This window comes from Ranitomeya imitator, chromosome 6, assembly GCF_032444005.1.
Source record: "Ranitomeya imitator isolate aRanImi1 chromosome 6, aRanImi1.pri, whole genome shotgun sequence".
In the NCBI taxonomy this organism is placed as follows: Eukaryota; Metazoa; Chordata; class Amphibia; order Anura; family Dendrobatidae; genus Ranitomeya; species Ranitomeya imitator.
This window is the reverse complement of record NC_091287.1, coordinates 125838329-125862559: the sequence shown is the minus strand read 5'-3', so window position 1 is coordinate 125862559 and position 24231 is coordinate 125838329. Positions and strand designations below refer to the sequence as shown.

The window sequence follows — 24231 nt, the reverse complement described above, 5'->3', positions numbered from 1 at the left end:
TACACAGCCCCACTGTATAATGACACACACACAGCCCCACTGTATAATGACACACACAGCCCCACTGTATAATGACACACACAGCCCCACTGTATAATGACACACACACAGCCCCACTGTATAACGACACACACACAGCCCCACTGTATAATGACAGGCACACACAGCCCCACTGTATAATGACACACACACAGCCCCACTGTATAATGACACACACAGCCCCACTGTATAATGACACACACAGCCCCACTGTATAATGACACACACACAGCCCCACTGTATAATGACACACACACAGCCCCACTGTATAATGACACACACACACAGCCCCACTGTATAATGACAGACACACGCACAGCCCCACTGTATAATGACAGACACACGCACAGCCCCACTGTATAATGACACACACAGCCCCACTGTATAATGACACACACACAGCCCCACTGTATAATGACACACACACAGCCCCACTGTATAATGACAGACACACGCACAGCCCCACTGTATAATGACACACACACAGCCCCACTGTATAATGACACACACAGCCCCACTGTATAATGACACACACACAGCCCCACTGTATAATGACACACACAGCCCCACTGTATGACACACACACAGCCCCACTGTATAATGACACACACACAGCCCCACTGTATAATGACACATACAGCCCCACTGTATAATGACACACACACAGCCCCACTGTATAATGACTAGTGTTGAGCGATACCGTCCGATATTTGAAAGTATCGGTATCGGATGGTATCGGCCGATATCCGAAAAATATCGGATATCGCCGATACCGATATCCGATACCAATACAATTCAATGGGACACAAATATCGGAAGGTATCCGTAATGGTTCCCAGGGTCTGAAGGAGAGGAAACTCTCCTTCAGGCCCTGGGATCCATATTAATGTGTAAAATAAAGAATAAAAATAAAAAATATTGATAAACTTACCCTCGGACGGGCCCTGGTTGTCACCGCTGCAATCGCCATGCTTTTCTTCCTAAGAATGAGCGCTTTAATGACCTTCGATGACATCGCGGCTTGTGATTGGTCGCTGAGCGGTCATGTGACCGCTCACGCGACCAATCACAAGCCGCGACATCATCGAAGGTCCTTAACGCGCTCATTCTTAGGAATGAGCGCGTTAAGTACTTTCGATGACGTCGTGGCTTGTGATTGGTCGCGTGAGCGGTCACATGACCGCTCAGCGACCAATCACAAGCCGCGATGTCATCGAAGGTACTTAACAAGCTCATTCATAGGAAGGAAAACATGGCGATTGCAGCGGTGACAACCAGGGCCCGTCCGAGGGTAAGTATATCAATATTTTTTATTTTTATGCTTTATTTTACACATTAATCTAAATCCCGATACCGATTCCCGATATCACAAAAATATCGGAACTCGGTATCGGAATTCCGATACCGCAAATATCGGCCGATACCCGATACTTGCGGTATCGGAATGCTCAACACTAATAATGACACATGCAGCCCCACTGTATAATGACACACACACACAGCCCCACTGTATAATGACACACACACACAGCCCCACTGTATAATGATACACACACGCACAGCCCCATTGTATAATGACACACATACAGCCCCACTGTATAATAACACACACAGCCACACTGTGTAATGACACACATACAGCCCCACTGTATAATGACACACACACACAGCCCCACTGTATAATGACACACACACACAGCCACACTGTATAATGACACACACACGCACAGCCCCACTGTATAATGACACACACACGCACAGCCCCACTGTATAATGACACACACGCACAGACCCACTGTATAATGACACACACGCACAGCCCCACTGTATAATGACACACACGCACAGCCCCACTGTATAATGACACACATACAGCCCCACTGTATAATGACACACACACACAGCCCCACTGTATAATGACACACACACACACAGCCACACTGTATAATGACACACACACGCACAGCCCAACTGTATGACACACACGCACAGCCCCACTGTATAATGACACACACACGCACAGCCCCACTGTATAATGACACACACGCACAGCCCCACTGTATAATGACACACACGCACAGCCCCACTGTATAATGACACACACGCACAGCCCCACTGTATAATGACACACACGCACGCACAGCCCCACTGTATAATGACACACACACACGCATGGCCCCACTGTATAATGACAGGCAAACGCACGGCCCCACTGTATAATGACACATACACGCACGCAGCTCACACACGCACGCAGCTCACACACACACACGCACAGCCCCACTGTATAATGATATATCCACACAGCCCCACTGTACGACACATGTACAGCCCCACTGTATAACGACACACGCACACAGCTCACACACGCACGCAGCTCACATGCACGCAGCTCACATGCACGCAGCTCACATGCACGCAGCTCACACACGCAGCTCACACACACACGCAGCTCACACACACAGCTCACACACACGCAGCTTACACACACACACGCACAGCCCCACTGTATAATGACATACCCACACAGCTCCACTGTATGACGCACATGTACAGCCCCACTGTATAATGACACACACACACACACACACACAGCCCCACTGTATAATGACACACACACGCACAGCCCCACTGTATAATTACACACATACGCACAACCCCACTGTATAATGACACGCACACACACAGCCCCACTGCATAATGACACGCACACACGCACAGCCCCACTGTATAATGACACGCACACGCACGGCCCCACTGTATAATGACACGCACACGTACGGCCCCACTGTATGACAGGCACATGCAGCTCACACGCACGCAGCTCACACACACACGCACGCAGCTTACACACACGCACGCAGCTCACACACACGCACGCAGCTCACACACACGCACGCAGCTCACACACACGCACGCAGCTCACACACACACGCACGCAGCTCACACACACGTACGCAGCTCACACACACACGCACGCAGCTTACACACACACGCACGCAGCTCACACACACACACGCACTCTCCTCATACACACATCACACACACTCTCCTCATACACACATCACACACTCTCCTCTGTGGTGCAGGGGCGGCTGATGTCCATGTGCAGCTCTTCAGTTTCTCCTGCTCACAGCTCTGCACTGTCCGTCACCTCCCCCGTCTCTCCTTCTCTGCCGGGATAGCAGATAAGAGCAGGAGAAGCCGGAGCTCCGTGCACACACAGGCCGGTATGCCGGTATGCTGACCTTTCATCTTGGCTGCTGGCTCTCTCTCTCTCAGAGTGGCAGTGGCGCATAGGAGCCTGCTCATCACATACCCCTGCAGCCTGCATGTCAGGGCTGCTGGCGGGAGGACACCTCCGCGCACTACAGGAGCGCTATGTATTAGTCACTGCCAGTCCTCCAGCGGCCCTGTGCAGCTGCTTAGACACCGGCCCGGGGGGCATATGCATTTCTGCCACCCGGCCCAGCCCGCGCCTGTCTGTGAGCTCTTATCACAATAATTACCTACACACAACCTCAGATCAGCACAAGATCTCCTTCTATACTCCCCTCTTATCTCCTATTCCGACAATGGTAGGCAAGATTTATCTTGTGTATCACCCCTACTGTGGAAACCACTACCACAACACATCATACTGTCGCCTACCATTGAAAGCTACACAAACAGCATGAAAACCCACCTCTTCAAACAATCAGATAACCTGCAGTAACTACCCATCGACCAAACCACTGCATGAACATCTCTAACCATGCCTACTATATTCTAACCCATCCCTTGTTGTAGCTTGTGAGGCTTTGAGGCTTGTGAGGGGGTAGATTCAGTGTAGGTCTCTCCCTGAGGCATCTATCCACTTGGATTGCAAGGGCCATGGTGGCTTCCAATGACCCAGGAGTAGAATACTGCACCAGAATATCCTGAAGCCTAGCTGACAGACCCTGACAAAAATGGCTCCTAAAAGCAGGGTCATTCCACTTCATGTCAGTGGTCCATCTCCAAAGCTCTGAACAGTACTCCTCAGCCGGCCCTCCAAATTGATGTTACAGAGTCGAGACTCAGCCAGGGAGATGCCATCAGGATCCCCATACACCAGTGCCAATGCCACAAAAAATGCATCCACAGACCGCAAATATGGTGAATCAGTGTGCAAGGAGAAGGCCCAGAATTGGGGATCACCCTTGAGAAGGAAGACTATAATCCCCACATGCTGTTCCTCAATCCCTGAAGAACAAGGGCGAAGCCTGAAATATAATTTACAAGCTCCCCGCCACCATCACGTACCTGTTGTCACCTCACTAAACCCTGGCTGGTGCACTGGCTGGCAAAGACGCTAGCCTCACCACTGCAGATAGTACAAATACAGGGGATAGTGATGAGCGCGAGACAGACAAGGTAATTAAACAAGCACCTTAGCTCCGGGCTCTGCTACCAAGCTCCACACTGCAGAGGATACAGAAACAGCACCCTGAACTCCACAGAAGTAGCAGATTCAGTTCTGACACCAGAGAGCTGCAACTCTAAGGCTGGCATACATAGAAAACTCTATTACCAAAAGTCAGCTGATGCGTCATGTGACTATTTAAAGGATGGTGGGAGTGGTCACCACCCACATCAGCTGATCTAGCAACACAACAGTTTCCAGCAAGGAAAACTGACATTAACACTTGCTGGCACGAAAGTAAAAAACAACGTTTTAATTAAAGCAGAGCCAGAGCTGTCACAAATCCAAAATTGGATTGTGACAACAGCCCTCTTATAGTATAATGCAGCCCCCTCGTTGAATATAATGTAGCCCCCTCATAGAATGTAATGTAGTCTACCTCACAGAATATAATGCAGGCATATAGTATAATGCAGCCCCCCCTCATAGAATATAATGCAGCCCCCTCATAGGGTATAATGCAGACCCAATAGCATATAATGCAGCCCCCTCATAGGCTATACTGCAGCCCACTCATAGATTATAATGCAGTGTCCCCACAGTATATAATGCAGCCCCCCTCATATAGTATAATGCAGCCTCTTCATAGGGTATAATGCAGCACCCTCTTAGTCATATAGTAAAATGCAGTCACCCCCACAGAATATAATGTAGACCCTCATTGAGTATAATGCAGCCCCACATGGAATATAATGTAGCGCCCAATAGAATATAATCTATCCCCAAAGTCCTACAATCTTATGGCCACCAGGACTCACTCACTGATGTATATATATATATATATATATATATATATATATATACAACACCACAATACTCACCTCTCCTTCTCACTCCCCACCGCTCTGCTCCGGTATCAGCAGCTACACTGCAGTCTGCCCAGCACACATGTGATGAAGTGACATCATTGTGCATCCGCTATGTCAGAGGCAGAGGGGAATGTTGGGAGAGCATCATCTGGCGCTCTCTCTTCCGTAATTGCTGTCAACTGTATTTGCATCTATGATGCCGATATAGTTAAATGTGGCGCATACTGGGGGGGCAGTGCTGGCGCCGGGCACCCCTGACCTATGCGCCCCACAGCGGCCGGGGGAGGCAGGGGGCCTCCAGGAGAGCCGGCCCTAATAGCTAACACTGCCCGCTATTAAAGCGAAATGAATATTCACTGCTGTCCACATCCATGGGGGTGGGCAGCGTCGGACTGGAGCACCTTGGGCCCACCAGAGAAAATCATTCTTGGGGCCCACTATGTAGCTACATAGAAATAGATACAAGACCACCAATTGTGTGGTAAAAAGTGCTAATATCAGGGTATAATATAAGGTAGTACACGTCTTAATTATGTAGCAAGGGTTGGGGTAGACCCCTCGCAGAATATAATTTAGCCCCCTCATAAAATATAACGCAGTCCCCTCTAATAGAATATAATGCAGCACCCCACAAAATATAATGCAACTCCCTCAGGTATAACGCAGTCCCCACCATAGAATATAATGTAGCACCCTCATAGGGTATAATGCAACCCCCTCATATAGTATAATGCAGCCACCACAGAATATAATGTAGTCAACTGAGAGAATGCAGCCCCACCACAGAATATAATGCAGCCCCCCACAGAGTATACTGTAGCCCCCTCACATAGTATGATGTAGCCCCCATAATATAATATAGTCCCCTGAAAATAATGCAGTCCCCCCACAGAATATAATGTAGCCCCCTCAAAGTGTAATGCAGTCCCTCTCCACTCCCATCATTGTCCTCATCACCAACTCCATCATTGCCTTCTCCCCCACCACCCCTATCATTCTCCCCCACCACCTCCATCACTGCCCATTCCACCACCTGCATCATTGCCTCCTCCCCCACCATCATTGTCCATTTCATCACCTCCATCATTGCCTCCCCCCACCACCATTGCCGCCCCCACCACCATCCTTGCCTCCCCCACCACCATCCTTGCCCATCACATCCATCATTGCCTCCCCCACCACCATCATTGCCCATTTCATCACCTCCATCACTGCCTCCCACCACCACCATTGCCCATCACCTCCATCATTGCCTCTCCCCCACCACCATCATTGCCTATCACCTCCATCATTGCTCCCCCCACCACCATTGCCCATCACCTCCATCATTGCCTCCCCCCACCACCATTGCCTCCCCCCACCACCATCATTGCCTCCCCACCATCATTGCCTATGACCTCCATCATTGCCTCCCCTCACCCTCATTGCCTATCACCTCCATCATTCCCTCCCTCACCATGATTGCCCATCACCTCCATCAATTTTCCCCCACCATCACTGCCCATCACTTCCATCATTGCCTCCCCTCACCTCCATCATTGCCCATCACCTCCATCATTGCCTCCCCCACCATCATTGCCTCCCCTCACCCTCATTGACCATCACCTCCATCATTCCCTCCCTCACCATGATTGCCCATCACCTCCATCATCGTCTCCCCCACCATCACTGCCCATCACCTCCATAATTGCCTCCCCTCACCTCCATCATTGCCTCCCCACCACCACCATCATGCCCATCACCTCCATCATTGTCCTCCCCCACCATCATTGCCCATCACCTCCATCATTGTCTCCCCCAACCACCATCATTGCCCATCACCTCCATCATTGTCTCCCCCCACCAATATCATTGCCCTTCACCACACACACACAGCTCACCGCAGCTCATCACACACACACACACACACTCTCTCACACACACACACACACACACACACACACACACACACTCTCTCTCTCTCTCTCTCTCACACACACACACACAGTCACTCGCTCTTTCACACACACGCACTCACTCGCACACACACAGGCAGGCACGCAGCACAGCTCACCTCCACGCTGCAGCAGCTCATTCCAGCAGCCTCTTCCTCGCTGGATTCCTGGAAGCTTTCTGACTGAGACAGCAGCACACTGGATGATGACGTCATCCAACTGGGCTGCCTCAGACAGGAAGCAGGACGCCGGGAAGTGAGCTACTCTGTGAGTCTGTGTGCCTCCATGTGTATGTGTGCGGTGCTGTGTGTGTGTGTGTCTGTGGGTGTGCGGTACTTTGTGAGTGTGTGTGTGGTGCGGCTTTACATGCGGGCAGTGTTAGCTGCACCCTGCGGCTAACGCTGCCCGCTATTAAAGAGAAATGGTATTCACGCCTCTCCACACCCATAGGGGCGTGGGGAAGCATGAATATTCATTTGGCTTTAGCAGCGGGGACAGGATCCTGTCTCCAGCTGCTGCTACTGGCACAGGGTGGGCCCCCTTGATTCAGGGGCCCTATAGCCACTGGCAAGGGGCCCCTGGAGCAGTGGGGGCTGTAGGCAGCTGCTGGCCAGTATGCCAGCAGGTGTCAGTGCCTGCGCCCACCGGAGAATCCTCCAGTTCTCCGGTGGGCCAGTCCGAGCCTGGGCGTGGGGAAGAGTGAATATTAATTTCTCTTTAGCAGCCAGCACAGGCTTTAGCCACAGCAGCTGATTCCTTCCTACTGTCACCCGCTGCTGCTCCAATGGCACTGGGCAGGGCCCCCTGACTCATGGACCCCATAGCAGATGCATGGTCTCCCGCTATTAGTGACACGCAACTTGCTGGGGGCCCCTTGGGCAGCAGGGACCCTAGGTAGCTGCCGGCCCTGTATGCCAGCAGATATCAGTGCCTGGGTCCACCAGAGAATCCTCCGGTTCTCCGGTGGGCCAGACCGACCCTGAGTGTGACACGTACTGGCGCCTGGTAAAAACAGTACAGTTCACGCTGATCCCAGATGTCTACTGCTGAAGGCAGCTCTCATCATTGTTGCTTGGTCTCCTGAGATCAGCGCAACTAGGTGACTATGATGGGAGTTGTATTCAGCAGCCACTTTGTACATTCTGTGTAAAATAAAGAATTAAATAAAATTATATGTGAGCCCACGCCATTTTTTTAAATTTAATTTGTTATTTTAGACAGCATGTACACAGTGGGTGCTGAATACAACACCCATCATTGTCGCCTGGTCGTGCTGATCCAGGGAGACCAAGCGACAATGGGGAGACCCTCGCAGAAATCTCAAACAACTCGATCTACACTCAGTCTCTGAATCCCTCCTCCCTCTTACAGACATAAGTTCCCTACACAATGCAGATACCGATACTGCTTTATATAACACCACAATAGCTGTAACTCTGGATTCGGTTGTCCCTCTCACACATACCAAAGCTCGCAAAATCAACAGACAACATTGGAAATACAAGCCTGACCTAAGAACTGAGACGGGCTACCAGGGTTGCTGAGCAGAGATGGAAAAAATCCCACTCCAACGAGCACTTCATCACATTCAAACAGTCCCTCACTACTTTCAAGGCCACACTTTCTGCAGCAAAACAAACCTACTTCTCATCTCTCATACCCTCCCTGTCTCACAACCCTAAACAGTTATTCAACACTTTCAATTCTCTCCTCCGTCCCCCAGCACCCCCTCCCTCTCCACTCATCTCGGCGAAGACTTTGCCTCATTTTTCAAGCAGAAGATTGATAACATCAGAGACAGTTTTGGTCGACAACCCCCAGAGCCCTTCCTCCTAACTGCCAAGTCCTCCTCCTCCAAAACCAACTTCTCCACCATTACAGAAGATCTACTCTCCACTCTACTCTCAAGATCACATCTCACCACCTGTGCACACTCCATGTGTAATAAGGTGTCAATTTTTTTGGATAAGATTCTACGGGTTTTTTCAACCTCTGCCGGTTCCTACATTCGTGATACGAATGATTTTTTAGAGAAACTTAATACTGTCTCGGTGTGTGCCTCAACTTTTTTGGTATTATTTGATGTTGTGTCTTTGTACACCTCCATCGAGCATGAGAGGGGTCTGGATGCAGTCGGTGTGGCGCTGTCGGACTCGGACGTGTCGCCGGATTGTGCACGGTTGGTCCTCACACTGCTGGAGTTCATCCTCAGGAGGAATTTTTTCCTCTTTGGGGATGATTACTACCAGCATTTGAGGGGTACCGCCATGGGGTCCAATGTGGCCCCCAAGTATGCCAACATCTACATGGCGGTACTCGAGGACCAACACGTGTACAGATCCAGCTTCTGGCGGCACGTCCGGGCCTGGTGGCGCTACATCGATGATATTTTTTGTGTTTGGGAGGGTACCCATGAGGACCTCCTTGGTTTTCTGACAGAACTTAATCATATACACCCGGAATTGAAATTTACGATGACCTGTTCGGTGGAGAGGGTACAGTTTTTAGATACTATGGTCTATAAACAGAATGACAAACTTTGTACTGACCTGTTTATTAAAACAACTGATAGGAACAGCCTTCTATCCTATGATAGTTACCATCCCAGACGTATGATGGATTCATTACCGTGGAGTCAACTTCTTCGGGTACGAAGAATAGTCACTGATACACAGATTTGTAATAAGAGGTTGGACGAAATGTGTGACAAATTTATTCGAAGGGGGTACCCACAAGTGAAAGTTATGGGTCATAGAGACAGGGCGCCTAGATTGACTGAGGAGGATTTACAACGCCAGAAGGGGGACAAACAGAAACTGGTACCATTTGTGTCCACTTACTGCCCGGCCAGCAATGGCATTGCTAATATCCTTAATAAACATTGGGGGATTTTGCATAGGGGTCTACCTCAGATTCAAGATTTTTGCTCACGCCCCATTCTCTCTTATAGACGAGGACGTAATCTTAAAGATTTATTGGTCAAATCAGATATTGGGGCCGGGAGAGTTGCCGTCCAGAGGACTTTGTGCCCTTCTCGGATGGGCAACTTTCCTTGTCTCAATTGTGCGTGCTGCGGGAATATGCTTAAGGGCGACAGTTTTTGTCACCCGCATACTGGTAAGAAATTTTCAATAAAAGAACGATATACGTGCTCATCAAAGTTTGTCGTGTATTTGATAGTCTGTCCATGTGGACTAATGTATGTGGTGAGACGACAATGGAAGTGAGACAACGAATAAGCAAACATAAGAGCACGATACGTACGAATCTAACCGACCTGCCAATACCTAAACATTTTAGTGAGTGCAGACACTCTGTTAATCAGTTGCGTTTTAGAGTAATCGATGGGGTCCCGACACTGAGGAGAGGGGGTGATAGGAATCTTATATTGAAGCAAAAGGAACTAAGGTGGATTTCAGTTTTGGAAACACTGCAGCCCAAGGGGCTTAATCTAGACTATAACCTACAGATTTGCACTACATAATTATGTTACAATATTGATGTGCTACAGGTAGTCTGATATTTGTGTTCAGATATATAGGATTCTCCCTTTTGACACAGTGTGCGTACTCTACTCCGTGTGTGTTTTAATCTTGTGCTGTTTCTGTACTTTGTTTTTATTGTAATTTGTTTTTGTTTTTTTCTCTCTTTTGTGCCTAGGGTCGTGATTTGGCAGTCAGAGAGTGGATGGAGGTGCCTTATCTGCTATTTATAGCGTATTGTTTATATGTTGATATGTTTTGCATTTTTTCTCCCTGCGCTCCCTGCCTGCTTTATCGCGGTTGTTTGTGATGGATGGTTGCCATGGAGATGGCTATGCTTGCGTCTATCTTGGAGCGCTGGCCTGGTGCGGCGTACGGGCGGGCTGGTTGCCATAGCAATAGGGCTGTGGCGCCTGGTCCGGCCGTGTGATTCGCTGCCGGGTCGGGTGCTCCGATGTAGACGCTTACTCTGGGGCGCCTGGCGCGTGCGCGCTTGGTTGTGCTGGGGGGCGGCCTGCTGGTCGTCCCCTTGGTGTGCCTTGTGCGTGCGCTCCTGCCCTCTATGACGTCGGGGACGTCCGGCGCTTGCGCACTTGGTAATCGCTGTGGGGCGGTCAGGTGATCGGCCCTGCAGTGTGCCGTGCGCGTGCGCCGGCGTCCTATGGCGCTCGCATGCATCCTTGTACTTTCTGCTTTGATTGGGGGGTTTATTTTGTGCGCCTTTTCTCCTAACCCACAGGGATTGGATGAGAAAGGGGATTGGCCCATGGACATTATGCGATTGGTGGAGATGTCGATATAGCAACCAAACAACAAATGCAATCATTGGACTGTGCACCTTTGTGACGTTTGTTTATATATGTGATTTTGAATTTTATGCTTTTCCTGTATATATTTTCATAGGATATGGGTAGTGATGGTGCTGTTTAGCTGTTACTTAGTAGATATATGTATAGTATTTGATATTTAAGCACATTAAATGTATATTTAATAAAGGCCGCCCCTTGATGGTGATTGGAGCTCATGTGGGTTTCACACTATTTAAGATGGCTACTTTGGACAATGTGTATACTTGACAAAGGCCAACCAGGCCGAAACGTTGTATTTTTATCATGGCGGAATAAAGAACTTTTTTGGATTAACATCACCTGGTATGGATGCTGCTCTTTCTTCTTTAAAGGGACACTGTCACCTGAATTTGGAGGGAACAATCTTCAGCCATGGAGGCGGGGTTTTGGGGTTTTTGATTCACCCTTTCCTTACCCGCTGGCTGCATGCTGGCTGCAATATTGGATTGAAGTTCATTCTCTGTCCTTCATAGTACACGCCTGCACAAGGCAAGATTGCAGTGTAGTAGTTATCAATCATGTTTAACCTCTTCATGACCATGGGATTTTTCATTTTTCCGTGTTCGTTTTTCACTCCCCTCCTTCCCAGAGCCATAACTTTTTAATTTTTCCGTCAATTTGGCCATGTGAGGACTTATTTTTTGCGGGACGAGTTGTACTTTTGAACAACATCATTGGTTTTAGCATGTCGTGTACTAGAAAACGGGAAAAAAATTCCAAGTGCGGTGAAATTGCAAAAAAAGTGCAATCCCACACTTGTTTTTTGTTTGGCTTTTTTGCTAGGTTCACTAAATGCTAAAACTGACCTGTCATTATGATTCTCCAGGTCAGTACGAGTTCATAGACACCTAACATGACTAGGTTATTTTTTACCTAAGTGGTGAAAAAAAAATCCAAACTTTGCTAAAAAAAAAATAAAAAAATTGCGCCATATTCCGATACTCGTAGCGTCTCCATTTTTCGTGATCTGGGGTCAGTTGAGGGCTTATTTTTTGCGTGCCGAGATGACGTTTTTAATGATAGCATTTCGGTGCAGATACGTTCTTTTGATCGCCCGTCATTGCATTTTAATGCAATGTCGCGGCGACCAAAAAAACGTAATTCTGGTGTTTCGAATTTTTTTCCCGCTACGCTGTTTACCGATCAGGTTAATGCTTTTTTTTAATTGATAGATCGGGCGATTCTGAGCGCGGCGATACCAAATATGTGTAGATTTGATATTTATTTTATTGATTTATTTTGATTGGGGCGAAAGGGGGGTGATTTAAACTTTTATATTTTTTTTATTTTTTTAACATTTTTTTCAACTTTTTTTTTCAACTTTTGCCATGCTTCAATAGCCTCCATGGGAGGCTAGAAGCAGGCACAACGCGATCGGCTCTGCTACATAGCAGCGATCTGCTGATCGCTGCTATGTAGCAGAAATGCAGGTGTGCTGTGAGCGCCGACCACAGGGTGGCGCTCACAGCTACCGGCAATCAGTAACCATAGAGGTCTCTAGGACCTCTATGGTTACCATCCAGATGCATCGCCGACCCCCGATCATGTGACGGGGGTCCGCGATGACGTCATTTCCGGCCGCCCGGCCTGAAGCGGTAGTTAAATGCCGCTGTCTGCGTTTGACAGCGGCATTTAACTAGTTAATAGGTGCGGGCAGATCGCGATTCTGCCCGCGCCTATTACGGGCACATGTCAGCTGTTCAAAACAGCTGACATGTCCCGGCTTTGGTGCGGGCTCACCGCGGAGCCCTGCATCAAAGCAGGGGATCTGACCTTGGACGTACTATCCCGTCCAAGGTCAGATAGGGGTTAAGCAAATGGCATAACAAGTAAATCAAAATTCGAAACAACCTGTTAGTGTTCTACGATTTGGGTTGAGGACACTTATTGTATGTGAGCTGGTGAATTTTGTGTGCCAGGGCTGTGTGAGGCAGTGGCGGTTATTATATGTCTCTATTATATATCTCTGACCGATCCTTCACTGTATGTTTTGCTGGTTCCTCCTCCTCTCACCTTCCCCTTACTGTTGGGGTTCCTCAAGGATCAGTCCTAGGCCCCCTACTCTTCTCGTTGTATACTGCCCCTATTGGACAAACAATCAGTAGATTTGGTTTCCAGTACCATCTCTATGCTGACGACACCCAATTATACACTTCTGCTCCCGATATCACACCGACCTTTTTAGAAAACACCAGTGATTGTCTTACCGCTGTCTCTAACATCATGTCCTCCCTCTATCTGAAACTAAACCTGTCAAAAACTGAACTCCTCGTGTTCTCTCCCTCTACTAACCTACCTTTGCCTGACATTGCCATCTCCGTGTGCGGTTCCACCATTACTCCAAAGCAACATGCCCGCTGCCTTGGGGTCATCCTTGATTCTGACCTTTCATTCACCCCCTACATCCGATCACTGGCTCGCTCTTCTTACCTGCATCTCAAAAACATTTCTAGAATTCGCCCTTTTCTTAATTTCGACTCTGCAAAAACTCTGACTGTTTCACTTATTCATTCTCGTCTGGACTATTGTAACTCTCTACTAATCGGTCTCCCTCTTGCAAAACTCTCCCCGCTCCAATCTGTCCTGAATGCTGCAGCCAGGATCATATTCCTCACCAACCGTTACACCGATGCCTCTACCCTGTGCCAGTCATTACACTGGCTACCCATCCACTCCAGAATCCAGTACAAAACTACTACCCTCATCCACAAAGCACTCCATGGCTCAGCACCACCCTACATCTCCTCCCTGGTATCAGTCTACCACCCTACCCGTGCCCTCCGCTCCGCTAATGACCTCAGGTTAGCATCCTCAATAATCAGAACCTCCCACTCCCGTCTCCAAGACTTTACACGTGCTGCGCCGATTCTTTGGAATGCACTACCTAGGTTAATACGATTAATCCCCAATCCCCACAGTTTTAAGCGTGCCCTAAAAACTCATTTGTTCAGACTGGCCTACCGCCTCAATGCATTAACCTAACGATCCCTGTGTGGCCTATTTATAATAATAAAAAAAAATAAAAAAAAGGTTCCTCGCATCATGTTCTCATACACTTTATGCAGTATTAGCCCTCTGTGTCTGTACTGCTACATACTTAGGCAGGTAACTGGTTCATGCAGCTTTACATGAACACCTGAGCCTTACACTATAGCTGGCCCGAATAACTAAAGCAATTGTTACCATCCACCTCTCGTGTCTCCCCTTTTCCCCATAGTTTGTAAGCTTGCGAGCAGGGCCCTCACTCCTCCTGGTATCTGTTTTGAACTGTATTTCTGTTATGCTGTAATGTTTATTGTCTGTACAAGTCCCCTCTATAATTTGTAAAGCGCTGCGGAATATGTTGGCGCTATATAAATAAAATTATTATTATTATTATTATTATTATTATTATATGCAAGGGACGCTATGTATCCCCCAGGATATGCATAGAAGCGTTTTAAGGCCTCTGGAGTGCTTTGCAGTCACAGGTATAGCTGTGGTTGCAGTGCAGAATAAAAGTAAGTGTGGCCTTCAGGGCCGCCATCAGGGCATTACTACCCTTACAGCTGTATGGTGCCCGATGACCAGCGGTACACAGGGGGGCCCGCAGGGCCCCGTCACTTGTGCTTCTGCTCATCGGACCCCATCATGCACTAATGTGCTGTGCGCTGCAGTTCTGCGGTGCACACGTCGGCTCCGGGACTCGGATGCTTTCTCGGAGCTAAGCAAGTCTGACTTACCTTGACGGCTGCACAGCTCTGACTCCCCGGACTTTCGGTCAGGTGTTGGCGCATACGTGACTACATCATTGCGTATGCGTCGAGCCTACACCCTTGTGTCATTGCATGAATAGTTGCTAGTCGTATTGGTCTTTATGGCACATCCCATAGAATGTAAGTCCGCAAGGACAGGGTCCTCTCCCCTCTGTACCAGTCCGTCACTGTAAACCTGTTTACTGTAAACGATATCTATAACCCTGTATGTAACCCCTTTCTCATGTACAGCACCATGGAATTAATGGTGCTATATAAATAAATAATAATAATAACATTGTTTATCTAGTACCCGGGCATTAGCTAAATGCTATATAAAATTTTCCTGACAGTAATAAATGCATTTATGTGTATGCAAATATACTATGTACCAAGATGGACATCACATCTTGTCAGTGCTGGCCAGATGGCATCTACAGTAGTTCAGGTGCTCTGAGGCAAGTGCAGTCAGCTGTTATACAGCAATTATCCCATTTATGCAATTGTATGACTTTACGTCACATTCTGATTATTGGGATCTGGAAGGTTCTGACAACTAATACTTTACTATTAAGCTAAGTTATAGAACTTCTAGCAAAATAAAAATCCAATTTATTGCTTATGCAAATTAAAGGGCTTTGGTGCAACCTTGATATGGTTAAGGGCTCAATGCACCATTGCACTCCTCAATATGCATAGTGAGCACTTTGTCATATCTTGATTAACATCATTAAAGCGGGCTTTAACTCCATCGCCTATTCGTACAGAAATATTTTTTTTCTGGCAACTAAACTACTAAAATCGAAATCCCCTATACACCAGCTTAACCCCTTCCCGACCTTTGACGCCACATAGGCGTCATGAAAGTCGGTGCCAATCCGACCCATGGCGCCTATGTGGCGCCATAGAAAGATCGTGTCCCTGCAGATCGGGTGAAAGGGTTAACTCCAATTTCACCTGATCTGCAGGGACAGGGGGAGTGGTAGTACAGCCCAGGGGGGGTGGCTTCACCCCCCCCCCCCATGGCTACGATCGCTCTGATTGGCTGTTGAAAGTGAAACTGCCAATCAGAGCGATTTGTAATATTTCACCTATTATAACTGGTGAAATATTACAATCCAGCCATGGCCGATGCTGCAATATCATCGGCCATGGCTGGAAACACTGATGTGCCCCCCCACCCCACCGATCGCCCCCCCAAGCCACCGATCAGTCCTGCACACTGCCCCGCTCCCCTCCGTCCTGTGCTCCGCTCCCCCCGTGCTCTTGTCCACTCCCCCGTGCTCCAATCCCACCCCCGTGCTCCGATCCAACCCCCCTGCAGTCCGATCCACCCCCCGTGCTCCGATCCACCCCCGTGCTCCAATCCACCCCCCCATGCTCCGATCCACCCCCTGCGCTCCGATCCACCCCCCATGCTCCGATCCACCCCCCCGTGCTCCCCCCACCCCATCATACTTACCGATCCTCCCGGGGTCCGTCCGTCTTCTCCATGGGTGCCGCCATCTTCCAAAATGGCGGGCGCATGCGCAGTGCGCCCGCTGAATCTGCCGGCCGGCAGATTCGTTCCAAAGTGCATTTTGATCACTGAGATATAACCTATCACAGTGATCAAAATAAAAAAAATAGTAAATGACCCCCCCCCCATTTGTCACCCCCATAGATAGGGACAACAATAAAATAAAGATTTTTTTTTTCCACTAAGGTTGGGGTTAGAACTAGGGTTAGGGTTAGGGTTAGGGTTTCGATATGTGCACATGTATTCTGGTCCTCTGCGGATTTTTCCGCAGCGGATTTGATAAATCCGCAGTGCTAAACCGCTGCTGATTTATTGCGGATTTACCGCGGTTTTTCTGCGCATTTCACTGTGGTTTTACAACTGCGATTTTCTATTGGAGCAGTTGTAAAACCGCTGCGGAATCTGCAGAAAGAAGTGACATGCTGCGGAATGTAAACCGCTGCGTTTCCGTGCAGTTTTTCTGCAGCATGTGTACAGCGATTTTTGTTTCCCATAGGTTTACATTGAACTGTAAACTCATGGGAAACTGCTGCGGATCCGCAGCATTTTCCGCAGCGTGTGCACATACCTTTAGAATTAGGCTATGTGCACACGGTGCGGATTTGGCTGGGGATCCGCAGCGGATTGGCCACTGCGGATTCGCAGCGGTGTTCCATCACGTTTACAGTACCATATAAACCTATGGAAAACCAAATCCGCTGTGCCCATGGTGCGGAAAATACCGCGCGGAAATGCTGCGTTGTATTTTCCGCAGCATGTTAATTCTTTGTGCGGATTCCGCAGCGTTTTACACCTGTTCCTCAATAGGAATCCGCAGGTGAAATCCGCACAAAAAACACTGGAAATCTGCTGTAAATCCGCAGGTAAAACGCAGTGCCTTTTACCCGCGGATTTTCAAAAATGGTGCGGAAAAATCTCACACGAATCCGCAACGTGGGCATATAGTCTTAGGGTTAGGGTTGGAATTAGGGTTGTGGTTAGGGTTGTGATTAGGGTTATGGCTACAGTTGGGATTATGGTAAGGGGTATGTTGGGGTTAGCGTTGTAGGTAGAATTGAGGGGTTTCCACTGTTTAGGCACATCAGGAGTCTCCAAACGCAACATGGCGCCACCATTGATTCCAGCCAATCTTGTATTCAAAAAGTCAAATGGTGCTCCCTCACTTCCGAGCTCCGACGTGTGCCCAAACAGTGGTTTACCCCCACATATGGGGTATCAGTGTACTCAGGACAAACTGTGCAACAAATACTGGGGTCCAATTTCTCCTGTTACCCTTGTGAAAATAAAAAAAAGCTTGCTAAAACATCATTTTTGAGGAAAGAAAAATGATTTTTTATTTTCACGGCTCTGCGTTGTAAACGTCTGTGAAGCACTTGGGGGTTCAAAGTTCTCACCACATATCTAGATAAGTTCCTTGGGGGGTCTAGTTTCCAAAATAGGGTCACATGTGGGGGGTTTCTACTGTTTAGGCACACCAGGGGCTCTGCAAACGCAATGTGACGCCCGCAGTGCATTCCATCAAAGTCTGCATTTCAAAAGTCACTACTTCCCTTCTGAGCCCCGACGTGTGCCCAAACAGTGGTTTACCCCCACACATGGGGTATCAGCGTACTCAGGAGAAACTGGACAAGAACTTTTGTGGTCCAATTTATCCTGTAACCCTTGGGAAAATAAAAAATTCTGGGCTAAAATTTATTTTTGAGGAAAGAAAACGTATTTATTATTTTCACGGCTCTGCGTTATAAACTTCTGTGAAGCACTTGGGGGTTCAAAGTGCTCACCACATATCTAGATAAGTTCCTTGGGGGGTCTAGTTTCCAAAATGGGGTCACTTGTGGGGGTTTCTACTGTTTAGCCACATCAGGGGCTCTGCAAACTCAACGTGACGCCCGCAGACCATTCCATCAAAGTCTGCATTTCAAAACGTCACTACTTCACTTCCGAGCCCCGGCATGCGCCCAAACAGTGGTTTACCCCCACATATGGGGTATCAGCGTACTCAGGACAAACTGGACAACAACATTTGTGGTCCAATTTCTTCTATTACCCTTTGCAAAATAGGAAATTCCAGGCTAAAAATCATTTTTGAGGAAAGAAAAATTATTTTTTATTTTCATGGCTCTGCGTTATAAACTTCTGTGAAGCACCTGGGGATTTAAAGTGCTCAATGTGCATCTGTATAAGTTCCTTGGGGGGTCTAGTTTCCAAAATGGGGTCACTTGTGGGGGACCTCCAATGTTTATGCACACTGGGGCTCTCCAAACGCGACATGGTGTCCGCTAACAATTGGAGCTAATTTTCCATTCAAAAAGTCAAATGGCGCGCCTTCCCTTCCGAGCCCTGCCGTGTGCCCAAACAGTGGTTTACCCCCACATATGAGGTATCAGCGTACTCGGGAGAAATTGCCCAACAAATTTTAGGATCCATTTTATCCTATTGCCCATGTGAAAATGAAAAAATTGAGGCGAAAATAAATTTTTGTGAAAAAAAAGTAGTTTTTCATTTTTACGGATCAATTTGTGAAGCACCTGAGGGTTTAAAGTGCTCACTAGGCATCTAGATAAGTTCCTTGAGGGGTCCAGTTTCCAAAATGGGGTCAGTTGTGGGGGAGCTCCAATGTTTAGGCACACAGGGGCTCTCCAAACGTGACATGGTGTCCGCTAACGATGGAGATAATTTTTCATTCAAAAAGTCAAATGGCGCTTCTTCCCTTCCGAGCCTTACCATGTGCCCAAACAGTGGTTTACCCCCACATGGGAGGTATCGGTGTACTCAGGAGAAATTGCCCAACAAATTTTAGCATCCATTTTATCCTGTTGCCCATGGGAAAATGAAAAAATTGAGACTAAAATAATTTTTTTGTGAAAAAATAAGTACTTTTTCATTTTTACGGATCAATTTGTGAAGCAACTGGGGGTTTAAAGTGCTCACTATGCATCTAGATAAGTTCCTTGGGGCGTCTAGTTTCCAAAATGGGGTCACTTGTGGGGGAGCTTCAATTTTTAGGCACACGGGGGCTCTCCAAACATGACATGGTGTCCGCTAAAGAGTGGAGCCAATTTTTCATTCAAAAAGTCAAATGGCGCTCCTTCCCTTCCAAGCCCTGCCGTGCGCCCAAACAGTGGTTTACCCCCACATATGGGGTATCAGTGTACTCAGGACAAATTGTACAACAACTTTCGTGGTTCAGCTTCTCCTTTTACTATTGGGAAAATAAAAAAATTGTTGCTAAAAGATCATTTTTGTGACTAAAAAGTTAAATGTTCATTTTTTCCTTCCATGTTGCTTCTGCTGCTGTGAAGCACCTGAAGGGTTAATAAACTTCTTGAATGTGGTTTTGAGCACCTTGAGGGGTGCAGTTTTTAGAATGGTGTCACTTTTGGGTATTTTCACTCATATAGACCCCTCAAACTGACTTCAAATGTGAGGTGGTCCCTAAAAAAAATGGTTTTGTAAATTTCGTTGTAAAAATGAGAAATCGCTGGTCAAATTTTAACCCTTAAAACTTCGTAGCAAAAAAAAATTTTGTTTCCAAAATTGTGCTGATGTAAAGTAGACATGTGGGAAATGTTATTTATTAACTATTTTGTGTCACATAACTCTGGTTTAACAGAATAAAAATTTCAAAATTTTCGCCAAATTTCCGTTTTTATCACAAATAAACGCAGAATTTATTGACCTAAATTTACGATTAACCTTAAGCCCAATATGTCACGAAAAAACAATCTCAGAACCGCTAGGATCCGTTGAAGCGTTCCTGAGTTATTACCTCATAAAGGGACACTGGTCAGAATTGCAAAAAACGGCCAGGTCATTAAGGTCCAAATAGGCTGGGTCATGAAGGGGTTAAGTGGTATAATCAGTGTTTTGAGGGTGACCAACTCATTTTATGAACAGAAATCTAACATGTATGACAAAAGTGCATAGCCGTTCATTCTGTGAAGATTTGTTTTTAATAGAAAACTGAAATATTAAAATCTTAATATAGGAGTTGCATGGAAGGATCCCCAGAAGTAAAAGTCATGTTTTGATTGATTTGTAAATTATAGGAGCTGCAAGTATCAGTACAAAGTTCTTGTGTAGTTGGTATTATATAAATCCTAGATCACACTTACATTTAATAATCTTTCAGAACATTACTAGTCATCACACCCTAAAACTAAAGCTTATCTAATCAGCATAAATTTACAATAACTTTCCATTAATAGAGAGCTGAAGAATATCTGCCAATAGAACAGATAAGAGAATTGTGAAACCATTGTCTGATCAGCGATGCTTTCTGGAGAAAGTAGACCACGTCATGGGGTGACTCAATCCTTTCCTCTGTTACCTGTAACCAAAATAACCAACATAAGTTATTTCTCACATGTGAAAGTTTCAGATTTTCTAGAAGCTGAGATCCCAGGTACTGGTAGATCCTCTTTTGTTTGTACCCCATAGAGCAGTGTTCCTCACCTCCAGTCTCTAAAGCGAACCTGTCAGGAAGATTTTGCTAAGTAAACTACAGACATTGTCATGTTGCCACTGTTACACTGATTAAAATGATACCTGGGGTGAAGAAATCTGTCTTGTTGTTCTTGTGTAATCAGTGTTAGAAGTTTTCAGTGAATGATATGCCCGTGCTCTTCCTGCTCTAAGCCAGTGAACAGCAGCACAGGAATAAAGTGCATGTGCCATTGAATTAGGATCACTAACACTCTCCCATAGTCATATGCAAGTGCACAATAAGATTCCCAAGAGACTGTCCCTATATTGCTGCTGTTCACTATTTTTGGTTTAACTATTTAGTTACAGCTTATTTATGTGTCTGTGAGCTTCAGTTTATGATACTGCACTAGTCCACTTTAGGTAGTGAGATCCTCATGATCTATAGTTTAGACAAGAGGCTTTATCTCTTGGTACTGATCAATAGCGCTTCCCTACCTTAGTTTATGATTCCCTGGGTGATTTCATGAATCACTCTTTGTCTACGTTCTGTTGTATATTATGTTATATTGAATTATTATATGTAATTAATAAACTGTATTATTTTATGAAATCAGCACTCCCTTCTTTCTTTATTATGATTATTTAGGTATATGGAGTTGCTTCTTATAGACATTTTTGATTATAATTTATCCTGATAGTAAATATGCTATTGACATTTCTACTCATTTGTTATACTATCAATATTCCTGTGAACCATTTAATACAAATATTAAAGTGAACCTGTCAGCAGGATTGTACTCAGTAAACTACAGACCCTGTCAGGTTGGCATTTTTATACTGATTAAAATGATACCTAGGTTGATGAAATCCGTCTTGTGGTTGTTGCCTACTATGCAGGTGCCACCCCTGGTGCCATTTTGATAGAGAAAAAAAATTAGCTCCATGAAAATGAAGCAGGTGGTGGCACCTGAACAGTAGCATCTATCGGCGATCTTAGTGATGATACTGCGCAGGCGCGGGCGTCAGCACCATTTCGACTAAGATAACTTTTTTTCTCAAGAAATGTATTTGACAAAATCAAATGAAAATATGGATACTATACATCGTATCATGGTACAGCGCAAGAGCCACCGGCACCTTCATGATGAATGTAATTTTCTTTTTTTCAAACAAGAAGATATGCAGTAGGTAAAATAGGCGGCGGATCAGTGACCTGTCAGAAGCCATACACATGAATCAGCATCAGAGCATCACATGAAGACCCCTTCCCCATAGGCTGCCCCGGAGCACGAGAATCTCATTAACTCAAAACTAAAAATAAAGATTAAACAACAACTACAAGACGGATTTCATCAACCAAGGTATCATTTTAATCAGTATAATGGAGCAAATCTGACATTGTCAGTAGGTTATTGAGCACAATCCTGCTGACAGGTTCCCTTTAAGTTGAGAATGGCAACAATTTTGTCTGGCCTGTTTTGGGGGTTTTGTGTGAAATTATGTCCAATTTGCCTTCTTTTATCTGTTTTGTGTTGTTGCAATACACACGGAGGAAATAAAAGTGTGTTTTACAAAACATGTGTAACTGCAATCATTTTCTGGAAGAAATATTTAATTTTGTGGAAAAATTTCAATTGTGCAAACACTATCGGCCATAATAGTACATATATTTTTGTTATATGATTTCTATTATACTTGCACATGCCAAAAATGTGAAAATTGTGCTGGCTCCCAAAGGAGCAAAATGGTCAACAACCTCTATGAAAAAAAGATCAACCCTTTCCTGACATGGGACATATGGGTATGTCCCATATTTGTCATGTCTTGCTTGGATGCCGACTGTATTATACATCCAGCACCTGCAACTAAAAGCAGTAGTGCCAATCGTTGCTGTTTTTCAACATACTGCTGTTTACCCTGTAGATGGTGACAGCAGCATTTAAATTGTGCCATCCTCATGACATGTATCTGATGGATTGCCAAAGCAGCTGAGGGTCAATTTGGGGTTTCTATGAAGCCCAGCTTCATAAGAGACCAGTACTTTTACTATACAATGTAATTCTTTAGTATTACAGTATATATTACTAATGGTCAATAGAAAATAAAAAAATGCAGAGTTTGAAATTTTTTGCAACCATTCAAATCTAAAAATAAAAAATATATCGGTATGTTTGATCACCGTAAAACAAAACCCCTTCTCCAAAAAAGAACTGTCAGAACTGTGGGGTTTTGCTTTTCTACAATTTTACCCTCCTTTACAATTTTTTGTTCCCATTTTTCAGTATATTACAGGTGCTTCTCCCAAAATTAGAATATCATCAAAAAGTTAATTTATTTCAGTTCTTCAACATAAAAAGTGAAACTCATATTATATAGAGTCATTACAAACAGAGTGATCTATTTCAAGTGTTTATTTCTGTTAATGTTGATGATTATGGCTTACAGCCAATGAAAACCCAAAACTCATTATCTCAGTTAATTAGAATTAGTAACAAAAAACACCTGCAAAGGCTTCCTAAGTGTTTAAAAAGGTCCCTTAGTCTGTTTCAGTAGGCTCCACAATCACACTCCACATTTTCACTGACCCTATATACACCTATTTTTCCTTTTCTGACTGTACCTATTGAATCAAGACTGTCTCTGGGTCCCCTGATGATGTGAGAGTTGTATAACCATCAATGATATTTAGGGTAATACAGGACAGTAGGGTCAGCCATCGTTGAATGGGGGCACCATTCTCATACATTTCCTCATAGGGTGCCAACCTCCGCAGGTAGGTAGGTTACAGGTCAAGGATCATCCATAAGGAGTGGACTGCTGTTGGAGTCATTGCTTCAAGAGCCACCACACACTGACGTATCCAGGACATAGGCTACAAGTGTCGCATTCCTTGTGTCAAATCACTCATGACCAATAGACAATGCCAGAAGCGTCTTATCTGGGCTACAGAGAAAATGAACTAGACTGTTGCTCAGTGGTCCAAGGTGTTGTTTT

General features: G+C 46.1%; 1 protein-coding gene across 3 annotated transcripts in view; it reads right to left on the bottom strand.

Moving 5' to 3' along the window:
* Nucleotides 1-20743: 20743 nt before the first annotated feature.
* Nucleotides 20744-24231, bottom strand: part of LOC138642127 (collagen alpha-6(VI) chain-like) — a 175589-nt gene continuing 172101 nt past the window's right edge. For all 3 annotated transcript variants that reach the window (XM_069730064.1, XM_069730066.1, XM_069730065.1), the window contains exon 37: nt 20744-21139. In XM_069730064.1, coding sequence (XP_069586165.1) covers nt 21136-21139 — 4 coding nt within the window. In that variant the 3' untranslated portion in view covers nt 20744-21135. The remainder of the gene's footprint in view (nt 21140-24231) is intronic.